This window comes from Oncorhynchus gorbuscha, linkage group LG20 (assembly GCF_021184085.1).
Source record: "Oncorhynchus gorbuscha isolate QuinsamMale2020 ecotype Even-year linkage group LG20, OgorEven_v1.0, whole genome shotgun sequence".
Lineage (NCBI taxonomy): Eukaryota > Metazoa > Chordata > Actinopteri > Salmoniformes > Salmonidae > Oncorhynchus > Oncorhynchus gorbuscha.
The window spans coordinates 27,635,841-27,656,502 of record NC_060192.1 but is presented as its reverse complement, the minus strand read 5'-3'; the positions used below and the strand labels follow the sequence as shown (position 1 = coordinate 27,656,502).

At 42.3% G+C, this 20,662-nt stretch overlaps 4 protein-coding genes across 6 annotated transcripts in view; 1 reads left to right on the top strand and 3 right to left on the bottom strand.

Moving 5' to 3' along the window:
- The window catches only part of LOC124007539 (spermine synthase-like), a 44,246-nt gene extending 39,668 nt beyond the window's left edge, over positions 1-4,578 (bottom strand). For 2 of the 3 annotated variants that reach the window (XM_046318183.1, XM_046318184.1), the window contains exon 1: positions 4,320-4,578. The gene's annotated coding sequence lies outside the window, so the exon portion shown is untranslated. The remainder of the gene's footprint in view (positions 1-4,319) is intronic. The other variant, XM_046318186.1, reaches the window with a different exon arrangement.
- On the top strand, positions 1,721-6,082 carry LOC124007541 (carbonyl reductase [NADPH] 1-like). The gene is made up of 4 exons (XM_046318188.1): positions 1,721-2,082; positions 3,049-3,229; positions 3,570-3,693; positions 4,968-6,082. Exons 1-4 carry the CDS (start codon positions 1,791-1,793, stop codon positions 5,205-5,207), a joined length of 837 nt encoding a protein of 278 aa, XP_046174144.1. The 5' UTR covers positions 1,721-1,790; the 3' UTR covers positions 5,208-6,082.
- Positions 6,083-12,190: 6,108 nt separating this feature from the next.
- Positions 12,191-17,221, bottom strand: LOC124007511 (transforming growth factor beta-1 proprotein). Its single transcript, XM_046318145.1, has 8 exons — positions 16,995-17,221; positions 15,728-16,480; positions 14,136-14,405; positions 13,829-13,906; positions 13,563-13,713; positions 13,171-13,321; positions 12,905-13,015; positions 12,191-12,764 (listed from the first exon to the last, which is right to left on the bottom strand). The coding sequence occupies exons 2-8, from the start codon at positions 16,065-16,067 to the stop codon at positions 12,717-12,719; spliced, it is 1,149 nt and encodes a 382-aa protein (XP_046174101.1). The 5' UTR covers positions 16,068-16,480; positions 16,995-17,221; the 3' UTR covers positions 12,191-12,716.
- A 1,126-nt stretch (positions 17,222-18,347) lies between these two features.
- On the bottom strand, positions 18,348-19,969 carry b9d2 (B9 domain containing 2). The gene is made up of 4 exons (XM_046317959.1): positions 19,808-19,969; positions 19,420-19,536; positions 19,247-19,369; positions 18,348-19,094 (listed from the first exon to the last, which is right to left on the bottom strand). The coding sequence occupies exons 2-4, from the start codon at positions 19,508-19,510 to the stop codon at positions 18,781-18,783; spliced, it is 528 nt and encodes a 175-aa protein (XP_046173915.1). The 5' UTR covers positions 19,511-19,536; positions 19,808-19,969; the 3' UTR covers positions 18,348-18,780.
- Positions 19,970-20,662: the final 693 nt, after the last annotated feature.

Sequence of the window (20,662 nt, the reverse complement as noted above, 5' to 3'; positions counted from 1 at the left end):
GTCACCCTCAACCTCACACAGGAGCAACAGAGCCACAGACACCCCACCCAGACCAGCGAGACACCCTCTCAGACCTGCAAAGACCCCTTCCCGAAGGACCTGCACGAGAGAACCCATGCCAAGAGGACCTACACCCAGACCACAGCTTCACCTGCCACACCCCAACCAGCTGAGACCACCCCAAACAAACCCCGGCCACACCCTATGTAGGCCCCCCCAGATCAGACCTAAGCCCCATCCTGCGACCTAAGAGGTATGTATCAGATGCTCACACCTACTGTAATGATCCGGGCCTAAACCACATGAAAACATCACTACACACTATGGGACACAAAGCTTTTACTATCTCATCCTGGAATATAAGGTCGGAGGTCAAATTCCTTTAGCCTAAAGAGCAGGAACCCATACTTTATCAAATAAATTAGAAATACAGACATTGTCATCCTACAATAAAAATGGTATAGAGGTGACAGACCCACTGGTTGCCTTCTAGGTTACAGAAAGCTGGTCGTACCATTCACCAAACTACCAGGTGTGAAAAAGGGAAGAGACTCAGGGGGTATGCTAATTTGGTATAGAGCAGACCTTTATTAAATGTCAAAACAGGTTGACTGACCCAAAATTAAGGAAAGATTTGACCATGTACAGACTCAGTGAGCATAACCTTGCTTTTGAGAAAGGTCACAGTAGGTAGACCTGGCTCTCAAGAGAAGACAGGCTATGTGCACACTGACCACAAAATGAGGTGGAAACTGAGCTGCACTTCCTAACCTCCTGCCAAATGTATGACCATAGAGACACATATTTCCCTCAAAATACACAGACCCACAAAGAATGGGAAAATATATCCAATTTTGATAAACTCACATACCGATTGCGTGAAATACCACATTGTGCAATCACAGCAGCAAGATTTGTGACCTATTTCCACAAGAAAAGGTCAACCAGTGAAGAACAAACACCATTGTAAATACAACACATATTTATGTTTATTTATTGTCCCTTTGTTTACTTTAACTATTTGCACATCGTTACAACACTGTATATATACACATAATGACATTTGAAATGTCTTTATTATTTTGGAACAAATATTTACTGTTCACTTTGTTTATTTCACTTTTGTTTATCCATTTCCACTTGCTTTGGCAATGTAAACATGTTTCCCATGCCAATAAAGCCCCCTCAATTGAAATTGAATTGCTGTCACATATACTATAATGGCACAGATATAAAGATGAGTCCTCTATCCATCTCTATATATGAAACTAATCAGTATGTCAAACAAAGCTCTTAACTCTGCCTGAAAATATTGAATGCCATGCGGTACACAGGACGCACCGCAGCCTCGTGCGGCTCCCCTGTGGTAGCGTTGCTAACTGCTCCATTGACAACAAATGAGTTCCACTGGAAGGCAAAGAGGTTGATGTATCCGGTGGACATGAGGCGTTCATTTCTATTCAGTTGATTCGGCGTCTGAACTGTGCGTACATAGGCTAACTTCTCCCTTCTTATATAAATATAATACGCCCTATCCTTCCCATTGTATCATATGTGGGTATTTGATCTACTAGGCTACACAACTTCATCTGTCAGAGTGACTGTGCACGTTCCTTTGTTTGCAAAAGTAGCCAATAAGGTTGACTTTCCTCTAAATCAACGTTGTCTTCTCCCAGATCAGCGCAGGCTACACGTCAGCCCACTACAACCACAGTGCGGTTAATTACATGATTTAAATAGTTAGGCTACTTTAACTATTTACTTTACAAAAATTAAGTTTTGGAGAGCGAATGAAATGTAAAAAAAAAGTGGCAGTAGTTACCGGTGCCAATAAAGGCACAGGATTTGCGATTGTGAGGGAGCTTTGTAAGGCTAAATTTACCGGGGATGTTATTCTTACTGCTCGAAATGAGAAACTTGGAAATGAGGCAGTGAAAATGCTGAAGTCCGAAGGATTTGAAGTTGCTTTCCACCACCTTGATATCTGCGACCAGGGCAGCGCCAAGCAACTGAGTAACTTTCTGCAGAAGACGTATGGCGGATTGGATGTGCTCATCAACAACGCTGGAATGTCCTTTAAAAGTTCCGTACGGCAGCCTATTCTACTATTTTGGCGCAACATGCTATGCAATTATTGCTGTGTTGCAATTTTGTTTGGCGGCTTTGCGAGGCTAGCCGGTTGTATCATTGAGGGGGTTCGATTAATCTTCACAATTTAGTTGCGTTATATTTGGAACCAGATGCCTCCCATGCGTGAACCAGTTGCCCCGTTCTATCCAACAGCGAAGTCCGCTCATAACAAAAGTTGTAATTTAAACACTTGTCATAATTAGTGGAATTCGGTGTTTTCACATTTAAAATGGATTAATTTTGATATAAACGCTTCATCTGCCATCGCAATGAAAAGTTAGAACATTCAAACATATTTTATGGAAAAGAGATGTTTCTGGATGACAAAATGACCACGTGTTGTGTGACAAAACTGCATAATTTAAAGTGGCATTTTATTGTCGCCAGCACAAGGTGCACCTGTAATGATCATGCTGTTTAATCAGTTTCTTGGTATGTCACACCTGTCAGGTGGACAGACTCTTGGCAAATGATAAATAGTCACTAACAGGGATGTAAACACATTTGTGCACAACATTTTAGAGAAATTAGCTTTTTGTGGATATGGAACATTTCTGGGATCTTTTATTTCAGCTCATGAAACATGGGACCAACACTTTACATGTTGAGTTTATATTTTTGTTCAGTATAAATGGGGTGTCTCGGATTTTTGTACAGAATAATACAAAATGCTCTGAGGCCAGGTAGTGTGCCATGTTTAGCAACAACCAGCCAGCCAACTGTTCAGTTTAAACTGCCTAGCAACAATAGTAAGGCTAGTTGATTGGAATGTGTAACATGAATGATAGTCATATGTGTTAGTGTGATTGATTTAGAAAAATTCTCTGCAAATCTGATGGGTGAGGCGCCCCCCCCCCTGCTCTTTCTCTCCCTCTCTCTTGTACAAAGCAATAATTGTTCATCACATTTTTTCCCTAGATGATGCCACTGAGACTTTTGGGGAACAGGCTGAGGTGACCATGCGCACCAACTTTTGGGGCACCCTGTGGGTGTGCCATGCTCTCCTACCCCTCCTCAGACCAAATGCCAGAGTGGTGAATGTCTCCAGCTTTGTTAGCAAGAAGGCTCTTGATACATGCAGCCCTCAACTACAAGCCAAGTATGATCTTCATTCTGTATCGAACACCTCATTCATCCTTAACTTAATTCTGAATTGTAATCTACTGAGGGAGAAATATACACTGACATCATACATCCCTCCAGCTGCAGACCTGACCACCTTGAAGGAAAGCCCTTTTCATCCCTTCAATAGCAGCTGTCACATTAGCAGATATGAAGAGCATTTTGCTGTTGTGACCTTAATCATAATTGGACAATCAAATCAGTTTGTCAGTTGCTACTACAGATCATAGACAATATTTTCAAATAAAACCATTACTGCGATCACCACATGCATAAACTACTGCATTACAAGGTCTTTTTTCTGTTGCGTCTTGGAGGTTCCGTGATACTGAGCTCTCTGAGGAGGAGCTGTGCTTGCTGATGGGGCAGTTTGTTATTGCCGCTCAGCAGGGAAACCATCAGGCCCAGGGGTGGCCAAACACAGCCTATGGCACAACAAAGGTAGGGTTCTGTCTGTCCATTCTATTACGGGGAATGGGCAAATGTGACTCACCGCCTCAATTTGGTCTTATGTAGTGAAATTGTGTTTTGGGATAAGAGTAGAGACTTGGAGCTCCAAAATGGTATGTCATACACTGCAGTTGAGGAACAATGGGAAAGTAGTAATTCTGCTGTGGAAGTTGATAAACTTGTAACCCCACTTTTGAGAAAATTACACCCAGACACACCTGGCTAACTTGATGGGTCATGTAATCATTCTCTTATGAAGTAGAGTCCTTTGTTTAGACAAAGCTAGCTAGCTAAACAATGAACCATAATCCCAACCCATAGCTGCAGTACAGATGGATTGTCATAGCTAGCCACTATGCATGAAATACTATAGTATGAATCTGCAGGTAACTAAAGCTAACCAACTGGGTTCAATGTTAGCCTACAGCTATAACTAAAAATACAAATGGCCTTCTGTGATACGAATAATATTACTATACAGATCATACGTATAGTTAGCTAGCGAGCAAGCAAGTTAACATTCACTAGCTAGTCAACAGTACGCTTTAACTTGCAATGAAAATGACTTTGACAAAATGAGAAACATCTAATATCTGAAAATGTAGCTAGACTCTTACCGTATACATGGATGAACGCTTCACGGCAGAGTGCCTTTTCCGTTTGGTTTGTAGCTACAGCTTGTTTTGCCCGTTGTTATGTCAAGTCACTCCAATTCACACTGATCTTTTGCAGAAAAGTAGTCCCATCACAACTTTATCCCACTAATCTTTGTCGATAGCTCCTGCTAAATCCTGGGCTGTGAAGTTATTGAGAGCAGAAGCAACACTTTTGCAGGTTTCCATGGCTGACGTTGTATCTTTCAAAAATGCAGCGGTAGCAAGGATTATCTACACATACTGAGAAGCTCATGTTATAGAAGCATGCTACATGGCAGACCAATCAGAACTCAACTCTCGCCATGTCCAGCCCATCCATTATCTCAGCTAATCATGGCTAGCGGGAAGGTTCCTGGATTTTTTCCATGGCACAACCAACAAGGCTCATAATTTAACATTGTATTCAAATTTACAGATGGCATACACGTTTCTTATCAAGGCACATGAACGTTCACATATTCAAAAAGGCATAAAAAAACACATTTGAATTGATTTTAAAACATCTCAAATGCCTCTCCTGTGAAGTAGTGACTTGTGACATACACCTAGCTTCTTGAAACAGGTCAGAAATGGCAAATTTACCGTACTGTTTTTTTCACCTCTGTTTAGATCGGAGTGACTGTGCTGTCCAAGATTCAGGCTCATTTTCTGACTAAGACCCGGGCAGCTGATGGAATCCTGCTCAACGCCTGCTGCCCTGGCTGGGTCCGCACTGACATGGCAGGCTCCAAAGCCCCCAAGAGTCCTGAAGAAGGAGCACAGACTCCTACCTATCTGGCACTTCTTCCTGAAGGGGCCAAGGAGCCACATGGACAGTTGGTGTGGGACAAGACCGTTCAGGAATGGTAGAGTGGAGGCAGCAGGAAGTTTACCTCATCTCAATCATAGACTTGAGGAAAATTGCACAAAAAGGTTCCGCCAAATTCACATGACAAAAGACACATTGCAAGGGTGTTGGGAAAATGATGATTAAATGGCTGAACAAATCATTTTCAATGGAACTGTAACTAAGTAAAACTTATACTCTGTTTTATTACATCTGATTAACAATATGAGTTCATAAGAAGGGATTGTGAGACACGGACAAGGAGTTATTAAAGTTAATGAACACCATTCAAACTAGGAAGAAAGAACGGGTTGTGGACTGTGTAAACACATAAGGTCGTTAACCTATGATTGAACCTACAGAACTGAGCTCTGGGGTTTTTAGATAAGACAGTGAGTGCATTCTTAGGTTTTCTGTTAATTAGAACTGTCAGCTCAGTGTTGATTGATAATATTGAGGGGTCAAAAGTTACCTGGGAGTGTGTTAGTTAGTTAGAATGAACTTTTCACCTCACTTTGTCCTGGTCGAGAGCAGGGGATTCTGTTAAAGCAATGAAATGACGTCATGATTTGTATATAAACTGTTGCTCGTGGTGAAGTGGGAGCGCGCTCCGAGAATAAATTCTGTTACCTATTATTGAAAATACTGATCTCCGTCTATTTTATGCAAACAAGAATCTTACAAATTCTCATAAAATAGATGAAGGGTTTTCAATTAATGAAAGCACATTGGCATAATTAAATTACAGTAGCAAAGTGCTGTGGAGATATCTTAGCTTTTTTTTCTTTATATGATTTAATGTGATTCATTTACATAAATAACACTCTGGAGTACTTTCATTGTAATTAAGGCCTGTTATGCTTTCAAAAAGTTTAATGATGTAAAGAAATCAAATATATTGATAATGTCTGAGACAGTGATTTACTGGAAACTGTTGTTCAAAGTTGTAACCTTGTTTATTGAATTGAGCCTCTAGGGCATAGCTCTGATTTTTTATTTGTCCCCAACAGTTATTTGTTATGGCACTGAGAAGTGGGAAATGTGAAAAGAAGTGTGGTGCAGGTGTCTGCCAGCACAAAGACTCGCACTCAACCTTGAGTGAGAGCCAACCAGCCCTATCACATTGACCTGACATAGCATAACAATTTCATTCAAGCTGCCTGTTGAGATGGTTGACATATTCAGAGTGTGAATGAGCCCCCATAAATGCAACAAAGACAAACTTAATAATGCTAATTTAACCATTATCCTATTGGTATAAAATACAACGTGCACTGCTAGTGGTAAATATTAAAATAAAAACACATTCCAAATGAAACAAAAACACCCCCACATCGGTGTCCATAGCCGCAGGAAGTAGGGGTGCTGCAGCACCCTGTGATAAATTTAAATAATTTAGCCAAAATGAGTCTTAAATTACTCCTGTCCGAACAGACATAAATACAAATCATTTGAAATACTACAGTCGTGGCAAAAAGTTGAGAATGACACAAATATACATTTTCAAAGTCTGCTCCCTCAGTTTGTATGATGGTAATTTGCATATACTCCCAAATGTTATGAAGAATGATCAGACGAATAACAGAGTCCCTATTTGCAATGCAAATGAACTGAATCCCCCCCACAAAATTCCACTGTATTTCAGCCCTGCCACAAAAGGACCAGCTGACATCATGTCAGTGATTTTCTCATTAACACAGGTATGAGTGATGACGAGGACAAGGCTGGATATCACTCTATCATGCTGATTAAGTTTGAATAACAGACTGGAAGCTTCAAAGGAGGGTGGTGCTTGGAATCATTGTTCTTCCTCTGTCAACCATGGTTACCTGCCAGGAAACGTGTGCCATCATCATTGCTTTGCACAGAAAGGGCTTCACAGGCAAGGATATTGCTGCCAGTAAGATTGCACCTAAATCAACCATTTATCAGATCATCAATAACATCAAGGATAGCAGTTCAATTGTTGTGAAGAAGGCGTCAGGGCACCCAAGAAAGTCCAGCAAGCGCCAGGACTGTCTCCTAAAGTTGATTCAGCTGCAGCATCGGGGCACCACCAGTACAGAGCTTGCTCAGGAATGGCAGCAGGCAGGTGTGAGTGCATCTGCACGCACAGTGAGGCGAAGACTTTTGGAGGATGGCCTGGTGTCAAGAAGGGCAGCCAAGAAGCCACTTCTCTCCATGAAAAACATCAGGGAAAGACTGATATTCTGTAAAAGGTACAGGGGACTGCTGAGTGCTGGGGTAAAGTCATTTTCCATGATGAATCCCCTTTCCGATTGTTTGGGGCATCTGGAAAAAAGCTTGTCCGGAGAAGACAAGGTGAGCACTACCATCAGTCCTGTCACCAGTAAAGCATCCTGAGACCATTCGTGTGTGGGGTTGCTTCTCAGCCAAGGGAGTGGGCTCACTCACAATTTTGCCTAAGAACACAGCCATGAATAAAGAATAGTATCAACACATCCTACGAGTGCAGCTTCTCCCAACCATCCAGGAACAGTTTGGTGATGAACAATGCCTTTTCCAGCATGATGGTGCACCTTGCCATAAGGCAAAAGTGATAACTAAGTGGCTCGGGGAACAAAACATTGATATTTTGGGTCCATGGCCAGGAAACTCCCCAGACCTTAATCCCATTGAGAACTTGTGGTCAATCCTCAAGAAACAGGTGGACAAACAAAAACCCACAAATTCTAACAAACTCTGAGCATTGATTATGCAAGAATTGGCTGCCATCAGACAGGATGTGGCCCAGAAGTTAATTGACAGCATGCCAGGGCAGATTGCAGAGGTCTTGAAAAAGAAGGGTCAACACTGAAAATATTGACTCTAAGCATCAACTTCATTTAAATTGTCAATAAAAGCCTTTGACACTTATGAAATGCTTGTTATTATACTTCAGTATTCCATAGTAACATCTGACATAAATATCTAAAGACACTGAAGCAGCAAACTTTGTGGAAATTAATATTTGTATCATGCTCAAAACTTTTGGCCATGACACCAGAGAGTATAATTTTGCTAGAGGATCAATAGCTTCTAAAACATTGCTGTGGATTAAGTTTCATCACAACCACTTACAGTCAGGAAGACTGCAATTTGGGCAGCATGCGTGTCAAATATAGAACAGCTTGTTAAGTTGTGGCCATAGATGTAATCCATAGGACTTCAGAACCTCTAACCCTGGCACGTTGACTGTTAAATTCATTGATTCACTAGCAATGGCTGCCAGTCCTGACTTGAATGGGAACTGCCTATGTACTGTCCTAATATTTATATATTTCTTAATTATATTTTTTCACTTTTAGATGTGTGTGTATTGTTGTGAATTTAGATACCACTGCACTGTTGGAGCTAGGAACAAGCATTCCGCTAGACCCTTTGATGGCACCCTGGAGAAGTACTGTACTGGGCAGATGGCAGACAGCGTGTATGGTGTCATGTGGGCAAGCGGTTTGATGATGTCAGCATTGTGAACAGAGTGCCCCCATGGTGCTGATGTCAACGTTGTGAACAGAGTGCCCCCATGGTGCTGATGTCAACGTTGTGAACAGAGTGCCCCATGGGGTTATGGCATGGGCAGGCATAAGCTACGGACAACGAACACAATATAAATTTTATCGATAGCAATTGTAATGCACAGAGATACTGTGACGAGATCCTGAGGCCCAATGTCATGCCATTCATCCACCGCCATCACCTCATGGTTCCGCATGATAATGCATGGCCCCATGTCGCAAGGATCTGTACACAATTACTGAAAGCTGAAAATGTCCCAGTTCTTCCATGGTAGCTATAGTTATTGTTGTGTAGCCATAAACATTATTTTGAGTTAATAGTGGGGGTAAAAGGAGAGGGTCCTGTGAAAATATGTTTAATGTTGGGGGGGTTTCATGACACCTAGAGTTGGGCCAGCCCCTCTTCCCCAAGTAAATTTTGAATTGTCCCTAATTGTCCATCTCATGGTTCAGCTGTCGGAGATTTTAGCACTAAATTAGTCAGGGCATTGCATGCATAGGCCTATAGGCTTGGGGGTCCACTGTATGATAATATAAAAATATATATATTTAGATAGATATGTCGGCGGCATGTTTACAACCCACGAACATGCATTTCTTTATCCTTGTAAGACAGGCTACTGCGTCTGCTATACAGATATACACGTACAGAAGGAGGCAAAATTTTTTTTTTTTATCAGATTAAAAAATAAAGATTAGCATTATATTGTTTGATTATAGGAGTAACTCTGGTAAGCCTAAAACATTCTTCCTCACCTCAGGTTCAACTGCAAAAGGCCAATAATCAAATAATATGTTATTTCTCACCTACACGTGTTTAGAAGATGTTGTTGCGTGTGTAGCAAAATACTTGTGTTTCAGTTATCTTTTTGGCCTTCCTGTGATGTCGGGTGCTGTAGGTGTCCTGGAGGGCAGGTAGTTTGCCCCCGGTGATGCATTGGGCAGACCACCCTCTGGAGAACTCTGCATTTTCGGGTGGTGCAGTTGCCGTACCAGGCGGTGATACAGCCCGACAAGATGCTCTCAATTGTGGATCTGTAAAAGTTTGAGTGTTTTAGGTGCCAAGCTATTGCACTGTTGTGCCTTCCTCACTTCACGTTCTGTGTGGGTGGACCAATTCAGATCGTCAGTGATGTGTACACCAAGGAACTTGAAGCTTTTCAAATGCTCCACTGCAGTCCCTTCGACGTGGATAGGGGCGTGCTCCCTCTGCTGTTTCCTGAAATCCACTATCAGCTCCTTTGTTTTATCGACATTGAGTAATAGGTTATTTTCCTGGCACCACACTCCCAGGGCTGTCTCGTTATTGTTGGTAATCAGGCTGTGTTGTGTCATCTACAAACTTGATGATTGAGTTGGCCACGCAGTCATGGGTGAACAGGGAGTAAAGGAGGGGGCTGACCCTTGTGGGGCCCCTGTGTTGATGATCAGCGAAGGGGAGGTGTTGTTTCCTACCTTCACCACCTGGTGGCAGCCCGTCAGTCTAGGACCCAGTTGCACAGGGCAGGGTTCAAACCCAGGCCCCCAAGCTTAGTGATGAGCTTGGATACTATGATGTTGAAGGCTGAGCTATAGTCAATGAACAGCATTCTTACATAGGTATTCCTCTTGTCCAGATGGGATAGGGGAGTTTACAGTGCGATGGCGATTGCATCGTCTGTGGATCTATTGGGGTGGAAAGCAAATGGAAGTGGGTCTAGGGTGTCAGGTAAGTTAGAGGTGATATGATCCTTAACTAGCCTCTCAAAGCACTTCATGATGACAGAAGTGAGTGCTACAGGGTGATAGTCATTTAATTGAATTACCTTTGCTTTCTTGGGTACAGGAACAATGGTGGACATCTTGAAGAAAGTGGGGACAGGAGAGATTCAATATGTGCGTAAACACCCCAGCCAGCTGGTCTGCGTATGCTCTGAGGACTCAGATAGGGATGTCATCTGGACCGGTAGCATTGAGAGGGTTAACACGCTTAAATGTCTTACTCACGTCGACCACCGAGAAGCAAAGCCAACAGTATTTGGTGGCGGGCTGCGTTGGTGGCACTGTGTTATCCTCAAAGTGGGCGAAGAAGGTGTTTAGCTTGTACGGAATTGGGACTCCACTTTGTCTCTATACTGAAGTTTTGGCTTTTTGATTGCCTTACAGAGGGAATAACTACACTGTTTGTATTCGGTCATGTTTCCTGTCGCCTTGCCATGATTAAATGCGGCGGTACGTGTTTTCAGTTTTGTGCAAATTCTGCCATCAATCCACAGTTTCTGGTTAGGGAAGGCTTTAATAGTCACAGTGAGTACAACATCTCCTATTCACTTCCTTATAAACTCGCTCATCGAGTCAGCGTATACGTCAATGTCAATTGTCTGAGGCTATCCGGAACATATCCCAGTCCACGTGATCGAAGCAATCTTAAAGCGTGGAATCCGATTGGTCAGACCAGCATTGGATAGATCTAAGCATGGGAGCTTCCTGTTTTAGTTTCTGCCTATAAGAGGGGAACAACAAGATGGAGTCATGGTCAGATTTGCCAAAACGAGGGTGAGGGAGGGCCTTATATGCATCACAAAAGTTTGAGTAGCAGCAGTCGAGTGTGTTACTCGCCTGTGTACTGCAACCGATATGCTGATAGAATTTAGGTAGCCTTGTTATCAGATTAGCTTTGTTAAAATCCCCAGCTACAATAAATGCAGCCTTAGGATTTATGGTTGTTAGTTTGAATAAAGTCCAGTGAAGTTCCTTGATGGCCGTCTATGTATCCGCTTGCGGGGGGATATACACGGCTGTGACAGTAACCGAGGAGGGTTCTCTTGGGAGATAATAGGGTCGGCATTTGATTGTGAGGAATTCTAGGTCAGGTGAACAAAAGGACTTGAATTCTTGTATGCTGTTACAATTACACCATGAGTCGTTAATCACGAAACAGACACGCCTGCCCTTCTTCTTACCAGAGAAATGTTTGTTCCTGTAGGTGCGATGCACTGAAAATCCCGTTGGCTGTACGGACTCCAACAGCATGTCCCCAGCTAGCCATGTCTCTGTGAAACAGAGTATGTTATAATCCCGGATATCTCTGTGGAAAGCAACTCTTGCCCCAATTTCGGCGACTTTGTTAACTAGGGACCGGACTTTAGCGAGTAATATACTCGGAAGCGGTTTGTGGTGTGCGCGCATCCGAAGCCTCACTAGAAGACCGCTCAGGCACCCTCTCCTCCGACAGCGTTGTTTTTAGTTGGCCTCTGGAATCAGTTCAAATACCCTGGGAGGTGCAGACAAAGGTTCCACTTTGGGAAAGTTGTATTCCTGGTTGTAGTGCTGGTAACTCTCTGATATACAATAGTTCTTCCCGGCTATACGTAATTACACTTAAGATTTTCTGGGCTAACAATGTAAGAAATAATACATTAAAAACAAAATACTGCACAGTTTCCTAAGGGCTTGAAGCGAAGCTTCCATCTCTATCTGTGCCATCTTGTCAAAGACTTGATAAGTGGTGTGATGCAGATACATTTATTCAAAAGAGAATAATGACAAAAATATTGAGAGGAAGTTGCTATTCTACATTCATTATTTTAAGTAGTAAACCCAAACTAATCCCGTCTTAGCCTCTCGCTTTCCTCTATATTTCCCAGGGAGCACAAATACTGCAACACAGTGACAATAAGTCAAGACTATTGACATACCCGGGACATTGACAAGTCTAAACAACATTTTTTTAAACTCCATAAAGCACTACATATATTTAAAATAAAATAAGAAAACATTAATTAACAAATCACTAAACATAAACAAATTCTCTGCTGGGGAAAGCTAAATGAAAAATGCAGACTAGAGACACCACCCAAACACAATTATAATAGTACCCTTCGTAAATGAATGTCTTGACTACATCCTGATTTCCAAGGGACAAGCATTTTACACTAAACCAGCGGCATCAAAAAGGATCAGCCCCCATTTTGTATCCCCATGAGAACAAGGAAATACAATGGACAAGAACATGGAGAGACATGTGCAGTAATTCTAGCTACACCTGCAGGACTTAACAATCATATTGGACAACTGCTCCACCTGTGAAAAAAAGCACATTCAATGGATAGACATTATAAATACGTAGTCAAACCCAGCAACTGTGTTGACTATGATTTAAATTCGGTGAGGATGTTATGAGAGTTTCATTTGATACTTCTAACTATACAGTATTCACTGACCTTGTGTTGTCTCCCCACATAATAGATGATGGGTAGGGGTTCCAAGACCTGTGGAACACAGCAGGGTTGGGCAGAGGCTCCGGGGTTGTGGTGCTTATACAGAGCCAGTACCTGTGGTTGGGTAAACAACACTAGATATCTCACTGAACAGACCATCTCCCCCCGTGGCTATACAGCGTCTGATTACTGAACACCCCGACTGTACAGATCCTTGAAAGACAGTTAACAATGGGGACGTCTACAAAAATATGACTGGTAGCATTTACCTGGGAATACTTGTTTTCTGTGTTCCATATATAGGTGCAGGAGCCGATGCAGTAGTTAGCAAAGTAGCCAGTGGGTTCATGGATCCACTTCCAGCCCAGATCCTTACGGAAGTCAATGTAAAGTCTTTGCACACAGCAACTCTCCGATTTACTGGGGGATACACACACCTGTGAGTTATACACCTTATTACTTACAAACAGGGAGTTAACAGGGCGTTAACGGGGAGTTAACAGGGAGCTAACAGGGCATTAAGAGGGGGTTAACACGGCCTCTAAGTAAGTCTACAGTATATCTGCCAAAAGAGATTAACTTTGTTAGTACACATTTAAGAGACATTAATTGATCATTCTAAATGTGCTCTTGGGCCGTTAAAAATAAAGGATAGTCTCACTCTGAGCAGATCTCTTCAGTAGTGGTTTGTCGTTTCTTCCGAGAGCTAGGCTGGCTGTGGCGTTCCACAGGAAGTGACATCAGTAAAATGTGAGGCTTTGATGGCATTTTCATGGCTAATGTTTCTGTATCTCCCCTCAGCTTGTTCATCCCTATCGTATAAAACATTGACACCTGTCAGGCAAGAGATTCACAGTGGAGGTTTTGGCAGAAAACGTATGGCTTGAGTTGATTTCAATACAGTGAATGGGAGTAAACTGCAAATACCTGATATTTTGAAGCTGAATTCCTCCATTGGTTTCCCACAATCACAAGGCAACTTCAATTGGAATCCCTGCTCCTCTCCTGTAAAGTGTTGCAAAATGACTAATATAATGGTGTATCAAACTTATTTTTAAACCTGAAGGAATAGGTATACTGTTTTAGGTGTAAAAGTCTGTTGGACAGTTCTTTCACATGCTTTGTCACTTCAATCAGACACAGATTTGTAACAGGATATGATTGCAACTGTATTGCAACATACTGTTTGTGTTATGTAATTATATCTACAACCCTAAAGGAAATTGTAGCTTACCAGCCCCTTGCAGCCACTCATTCAGAGTCTGTGTTACGTCAAAGGACACCCAGCGATTGGCCCATTCCTTGGAGACAAAATGGGACTTCAGGTAACGTGCCTTATCGCCAACTCCTCTGTAGAGTTCCAGCCTCTGCTCGCTGTCGTCGAGCAGGCCATGGTTCTTGATGAGGAGACGGAGCTCAGCTTGAGAGAGCAGTCGATCAGTCCCCAATACTGACCGCATCTCAGACATGTTGAAGAGCATCTGGTGCTTACTGATGTTCTCACCTTGGAAAGGAGAGTCAATATGTTTTTTTTTGTACTTTCTACTACTGAACCTGTCAGTGCGGGAGAGGGGGTATAGAGAAAGAAAGAGAAACCGAAAGAGAAGCTGCATTTGACCATAGTACTGGTAATAAAACTATTGTGGATAGATTCTGTTATATAAAAGGCACTCTCAGAGAGAGGCGAATGCAGTTTCAGGTTTGGCCTCAAATGCTATCTGCCGGAGCCAAAATGACCTCTGTGAATCTGTAACAATAATTACACATTGACAGGGACGCTGAGGAAGTGAGGCTCTGCTCTGGAAGCTAGATCACACCATGCTGCTGTATTACATTAAACCAGCGGCATCAAAAAGGATCTAATCAGAGGGCAGCGGTCCTAAGGGCTTCTGGCTTAAACCTAACCTGCTCAGAGTTACTGCCTGGACAACAAGTTTACACTGTAGCGATGTATACTGTCTTGTAGACAAAAAGGGGGACGGACCCAGCAAAGGGAAGGAAACATCTGGTAGGGAGAGGTGAAAAGGTTGACGCAGGCCATGGTTTTACATACAGCAGACAGGGCCATTGCAGTCAGTTCAGTAAACCAATGGAAGAAACACCCATTTTCAGTCAACAACCTTATCTAAAGGACATAATTATACAAATGTACATGCTAAAAATGATCTGCCAACTGCAGTTTATGCCAGTCATAAACTACAGCACCACTTCAAATTGATCTTATTCACGACAAGGTTGAAATAGCCTTAATAATAATTTGCATGTCTACCTAACCTCTCTGCATCATCCTGCACTCCTCAATCCAGGGTGGTGAAAAGTTAGACAGATGCTACATGGTATACAGAGATAGCAGCCCTTCTATTTGAGGGCAGAACCTCAGTCATTTAACAGCACGTACTAAGTCAAGTGTTCCTTCCTGCCAGCTATTCAGATAACCAGAATAAGCACACAGTAATCAGTCAGAGGAAACCACTGGCCCCATCCATCTGTCTCACCCTTCACATTGTAAGTGACAATGTGGTCTAATGTTATTTCACTCCAAATATGGGTGCGATGATCAAAGATTATGACAAAAAGAAAAATATATACAATGCCTATTTTTTTTGCATTGCTATGCAATTACCATGGTGAAGGCCTGTGGTTAGCTAGGGTTTATATCTTAAATCGACCTTTGAAGATCCCCCTACACACATCAGCCATTTAACACGCCTATACTTGACTGAAGTGAGGCTAGAGAAGCATCCACTTTAACTTGACAAGCCAGAGCCTGTGTAAGCAGCAGGATGTGTGTGCATGTAGACAGCATGCATGGATATATCTACTCACTTTGTTTCATGTTGAACTTGTGGACCTCCTTTGCAAAGTATGCCTCCTCCTCTGCATCCTGAGTGGACGGTATGTACGTGTGCACCTGCTCCTCACTCAGCTCCACTGTGCTGTTGTAGATGGACATCAGGGAAGCTGGGACCTCCTCAGTGTCTCCCTCCTGGTCAATCTCTGGCTCCTTGGGTAGCCGCAGCTTGCTCAGTATCTGTCCACGGATGGCCTCAATACGTTTCCTCTTCACCAGCTCCAAGTCCAGAGACTTACAGGTGGACATGGTGTCACTCCGGCACACATATTCCAGCATCAATAAGGCAGTCAGCATCAAACACACTGCCCTCATTGCACACTTTAAAGAGGAACAATGTCTATGATAGCAGGCTTTCAGAGTTGACTATTATGTGGATTTACTGTCCTTTTGAGCCTGTTGCATGAACTGATTTCAATGTACTTCTCCTGCTGCTGTCACAACAACCCAGGAGGCTTCAGTATCTCAAGTTGAGCTCCTCAGAGACTGGTGCTAGCTCTTGAGCCGAGGTCAGATCCCAGACTAGAACCACATAGAGTTCACCACCAAAAGAGCTCAGCCTAAACTGAGTCACTGTCTCGCTGGCGTGGTGCCTCAGACTCTCACAGTGCTCTCTAGAGGCAGTCTCAATTCATGAATGAATGAACTACAGCACATCACCACATTACTCTCCGTCCCTGGGACCCAATTTAAAATAACAAACAAGCTCTTAGGAGACCCTGTGTAAACTGAGATTTGGAAAGTAACAGAGGAAAATCTCAATGAAAATTGTCAAGTTGTCTCAACTGTCTTCCCAACTCTCTATAAAAATGTATTTGTTAAAATCAGTTAACAAATTGTTTAAGCAAATGTGACAGTCTCTTCCTACAACGTTATTGAATATGAGTTTTAGTCAGCTGACTCACTTCTTTCATCAGATAAACTGCTTCAGACTAAGCCAAAGCAAAGGGCCATATCATTAGTCTAGAAGAGCACAATATTAATGTAAATGTCTAAACCAGTTGTACATAAATACATGCACACAACATACCGTATTGCACAAAGCACCAGAAATGTTGTAAGAAAAACAAAAAAACTACCTAGCTTCAATTACTTAACCATTTCAAATGTTCCAAGACCGATGCTGTGTCATTCACTAGATGCACTTTGCCATGCTAAACTTGAGAACACTCAAGACAGAGGTCCACCACAAAAAAAAATGAAAGAGCAGAGTAGACATCATAACAGCGTCATCTAACTCACCCACACAGTTACAGCTCAGGCCTGCCTCCTTCTCATTCTCTAGTCTACTATATCCAGATCCAGTCAATTAAAACGTTTCAGACTAAAACAAAGAAATAAGAAAAAAAACAACACACCGTAGAAAACCATCTACCCTATTAGACCCTAGAGTTGTTAGTTTTAGCAGCCATCATCAGTCACTGATCTTTTCATTCCAGTTCCTGTTGCTTTTCTGTCTAGTTCCTGTCCTCTTGCACTAAAACAGTATGAAGCTCTAAGTCCAGGAAGTGAGCAGCATTGTGAAACATCTGCCATTTCAAAGTACAGGGTTGCTGTTTCCTTTAACTTTGCCGGAAGGCAAGACACATGGAAGAACTTAAATCAAATTGTATTTGTCACTTGCGCCGAATATAATAGGTGAAATGCTTAATTACAAGCCCTTAACCAACAATGAAAATACCTATAAAATAAATAAAAAGTAACAAATAATTAAAGAGCAGCAGTAAAATAACAATAGCATAGCTATATATAAGGGGTACCAGAACAGAGTTAATGTGCAGGGGCACCGGTTAATCCAGGTAATTGAGGTAATATGTACATGAAGGTGGAGTTAAAGTGACTATGCACAGATAATGAACAGAGCATAGCAGCAGCGTAAAAGATGGGGTGGGGGCAATGCAAATAGTCTGAGTAGCTATTCGATTAGATGTTCAGGAGTCTTATGGCTTGGGGGTAGAAGTTGTTTAGAAGCCTCTTGGACCTAGACTTGGCACTCCGAGGATCACCGTGCCGGATGTGTTGTTACCTACCCTTACCCCCTGGGGGCGGTCCGTCAGGAAGTCCAGGATCCAGTTGCAGAGGGAGGTGTTTAGTCCCAGGGTCCTGGTTAGTGCATGTTTGGAGTACACGTACTGGTAATCTGTCTGGCCCTGCGAATGTTGACCTGTTTAAAGGTCTTACTCACATCAGCTACAGAGAGCGAGTTTAGTCGTCCTCAGCAGATGATGCTCTCATGCATGTTTCAGTGTTACTTACCTCGAAGCGAGCAGAAGTAATTTAGCTCGCCTGGTAGGCTTGTGTTAACTGGTTGATTTGCTAAATTCAATAGACCTGCAAGTGCTAAAAACAGAGTATCATCCAAATAGACTGACATGGATACAATATATTCATAGTTAATATATTTTGTCTCACCTCTGTGTTTACCACCTACTATCAAACATTGATAATAAGTACTTCATAATATTACAGAAAATGTTGATGAGTGAATTAATTGTGCATATCAGTAATGGCACTTGCAAGCCTAACCTTGAGTGAATATTTGTACAGCAAAAAGATAGGTAAGTTAGGTTAAAGATCAAAGGCATCAGGTTTGGTACATTGTATTGATTTATTTACATAATTCTACTATATAAAACACAAGGAATTCATAGAAAAGTATCAAACTGAAATTAAGTGCAGTACAAAATCTGTCTCGCATTGTTTAAAATACAACCTCGATTATATGAAATGTTCTAAAAAATATTGACAATCGGGAAGGCAGATGGTGTTGAAAGTCTCACCCCACCCAACCACCACACACGCTGCTGGTGGAGAAAGAGGGGAAATACCTACATTTGCATGTTGGGTTCTTCTCAGCATGAATGTCACATCAACACATCTCACAAGGCAAAATATATCATCTGACCTTATTTTATGTGCCCCGGTGCAGATATGGTCCAAATCCACACCGCCCCCACCCACCCACTAACAATACAGTGCTCCATTCAGGCCTCCCTCCATTCACCCTTCGCTGTCCCATCTCTACATTTCAGCTCTCTACACCATATCTGTCAAAGTGTCGCATGATGATGCCTAGCTCCAACTCCACAGTGCCCATAGCAACTGTGTGCAGCCTATATCTGTCCGCCCCACTGTATACGAGGTCTGGGGAGCGCAGCTGGGGACCTCCACCCACAAAGGTTTGAGCTATCTGCTCTTGCCAGGATCCCAGTGGTCTCCAGGTCACACAGCGTACATGGTGGTGCCCTGGGCTGGAGGGCACATGGCAATATCCATAACCATACAGCTGACAGCGCCCAAATGAATCCTGGTGCCAAACCTGCAGGTGAAGCTTGGGCCAACCTGAAGGAGAATAAAAGACAAACAAGTCTTACCCTAGTATTACCCTGAAAACTAGGCGTGGTAGATGTGACTATGTATATACTGTAGCTAGCTTTTGATTTACATTTGTGATGAACTGTTACTTTGAATTTGTCAGGAAGCTAGTTTGTTACCTTGCAGTCCTTTAGTAGTGTAGTGCAGATCAATGGGATGACTCCAGTATGCCGTATCCCCCGTCTGAGGCAAATCCACCTGGGTCTGCCCCTCCTTCAGGCCAGAGAGAAGTCTCCATGCAAGGTAAAGTACACATCATACTCAATCAAATAATCTGATTATAACGGAAAAACACCTGTATGAATTCCCCATTTACAGAAGAGACTGCTCTGAGGGAAGCCGCTAGCCCCAACGATCTGACCGATAATGTGCAGCTCTGCCATTACCGGTATCTGTGCAGCTCCTTTTCCTGCAGGTAGAGAACATAACGTTGAATCGGTGTAAATCTCTGTTTACAGTCCTTAGCTAGCTGGGATTAACGTTAGTTAGGAGTAACGTTATAGCTAGCTGGCTAACGTTAGCTAGCCTCGTAGGGTCAAAAGATACATTCGTCAACATAGCTGGCCTGCAAAATGGTTGTTGGTTAGCTAGCAAGCTAGCACGTTTGATTAGCTAACGTTTCAACAATTTATATAAAACATTGCCAATGAAAAACAATAATAATGTTTTAAAAAACATACCCCAAGGATTCACTCAGATGAAAATACCGAAGCCACCATGATCCTCATTTCCTTGGAAACCAAACAGGAAACTACGGAGGTTGACGATAGAAAGCAGGCAAAGCGCGCATTCAAAATCCACACATAGAACATGTGACTTGTTCCCTTCCTTCGAACAGTCAGTATGGATTGTTGGATGACCTTGTAGGAAACTAGGGAAATTAATTGTCCACTAGTTTATTGCCATGGAAGTGTTTTCTTCCACATACACTGTACAATAGTATAGCTGGCTGTGTATATTTCTATCAATAAAATATATGTAATGTAGGGGAGAGTGGTGTCAGTTGAGCCAAATGGTCTATGCGTGAGCCACCCGTGTTTCTTAGGAAACAATGCACAAAATTAATATTTTGACCAAATATTTAGGACGAGGTCCTCATTTCATGTAGTCTATGAAGGAAGAAACCACGTTGGAAAAAGTGGTGAGCAAGTTATGTCCAAATAATGGATTTTCACCAAGTCAAATTAATATATTGTGTTAGAGATTTCATGATGCTTGCTTGTATCTAATCGAAAATAGATCATTTTAGGATTGTTTTATACATCAGTTGGGGTCTCTATAAGCTTCAACATGTTACCCTAAACCTAGCATCAGTGGTGGAAAAAGTTGCCAAATGTTATACTTGAGTAAAAGTAATTTACAAGCGAAGAATTTGTGATTCGTGAGTCCGCCAGATCAGAGGCAGCAGGGATGACCAGGGATGTTCACTTGATAAATGCGTGAAGTTGACAGTAAAAGCAAAAGTTGTCAAAAATATAAATAGTGATGTACAGATACCCCCAAAAAAACTACTTAAGTAGTACTTTAAAATATTT

What these genes read in the sequence shown, in the direction of transcription:
- LOC124007541 (XM_046318188.1), top strand. Translation starts at nt 1,791, where the DNA reads ATGAAATGTAAAAAAAAAGTGGCAGTAGTTACCGGTGCCAATAAAGGC. An exon ending in CGCTGGAATGTCCTTTAAAA is followed by an intron (nt 2,083 to 3,048) that starts GTTCCGTACGGC and finishes TTTTTTCCCTAG; the next exon opens with ATGATGCCACTGAGACTTTT. An exon ending in AGCCCTCAACTACAAGCCAA is followed by an intron (nt 3,230 to 3,569) that starts GTATGATCTTCA and finishes TGCGTCTTGGAG; the next exon opens with GTTCCGTGATACTGAGCTCT.
- LOC124007511 (XM_046318145.1), bottom strand. Translation starts at nt 16,067, where the DNA reads ATGAGGGCAGTGTGTTTGATGCTGACTGCCTTATTGATGCTGGAATAT. An exon ending in CAAGTTCAACATGAAACAAA is followed by an intron (nt 14,406 to 15,727) that starts GTGAGTAGATAT and finishes CTCCTTTCCAAG; the next exon opens with GTGAGAACATCAGTAAGCAC. An exon ending in ATGTGGGGAGACAACACAAG is followed by an intron (nt 12,765 to 12,904) that starts GTCAGTGAATAC and finishes TTTTTTTCACAG; the next exon opens with GTGGAGCAGTTGTCCAATAT.
- b9d2 (XM_046317959.1), bottom strand. Translation starts at nt 19,510, where the DNA reads ATGGCAGAGCTGCACATTATCGGTCAGATCGTTGGGGCTAGCGGCTTC. An exon ending in ATGGGGAATTCATACAGGTG is followed by an intron (nt 19,370 to 19,419) that starts TTTTTCCGTTAT and finishes GTGTACTTTACC; the next exon opens with TTGCATGGAGACTTCTCTCT. An exon ending in CACTACTAAAGGACTGCAAG is followed by an intron (nt 19,095 to 19,246) that starts GTAACAAACTAG and finishes ATTCTCCTTCAG; the next exon opens with GTTGGCCCAAGCTTCACCTG.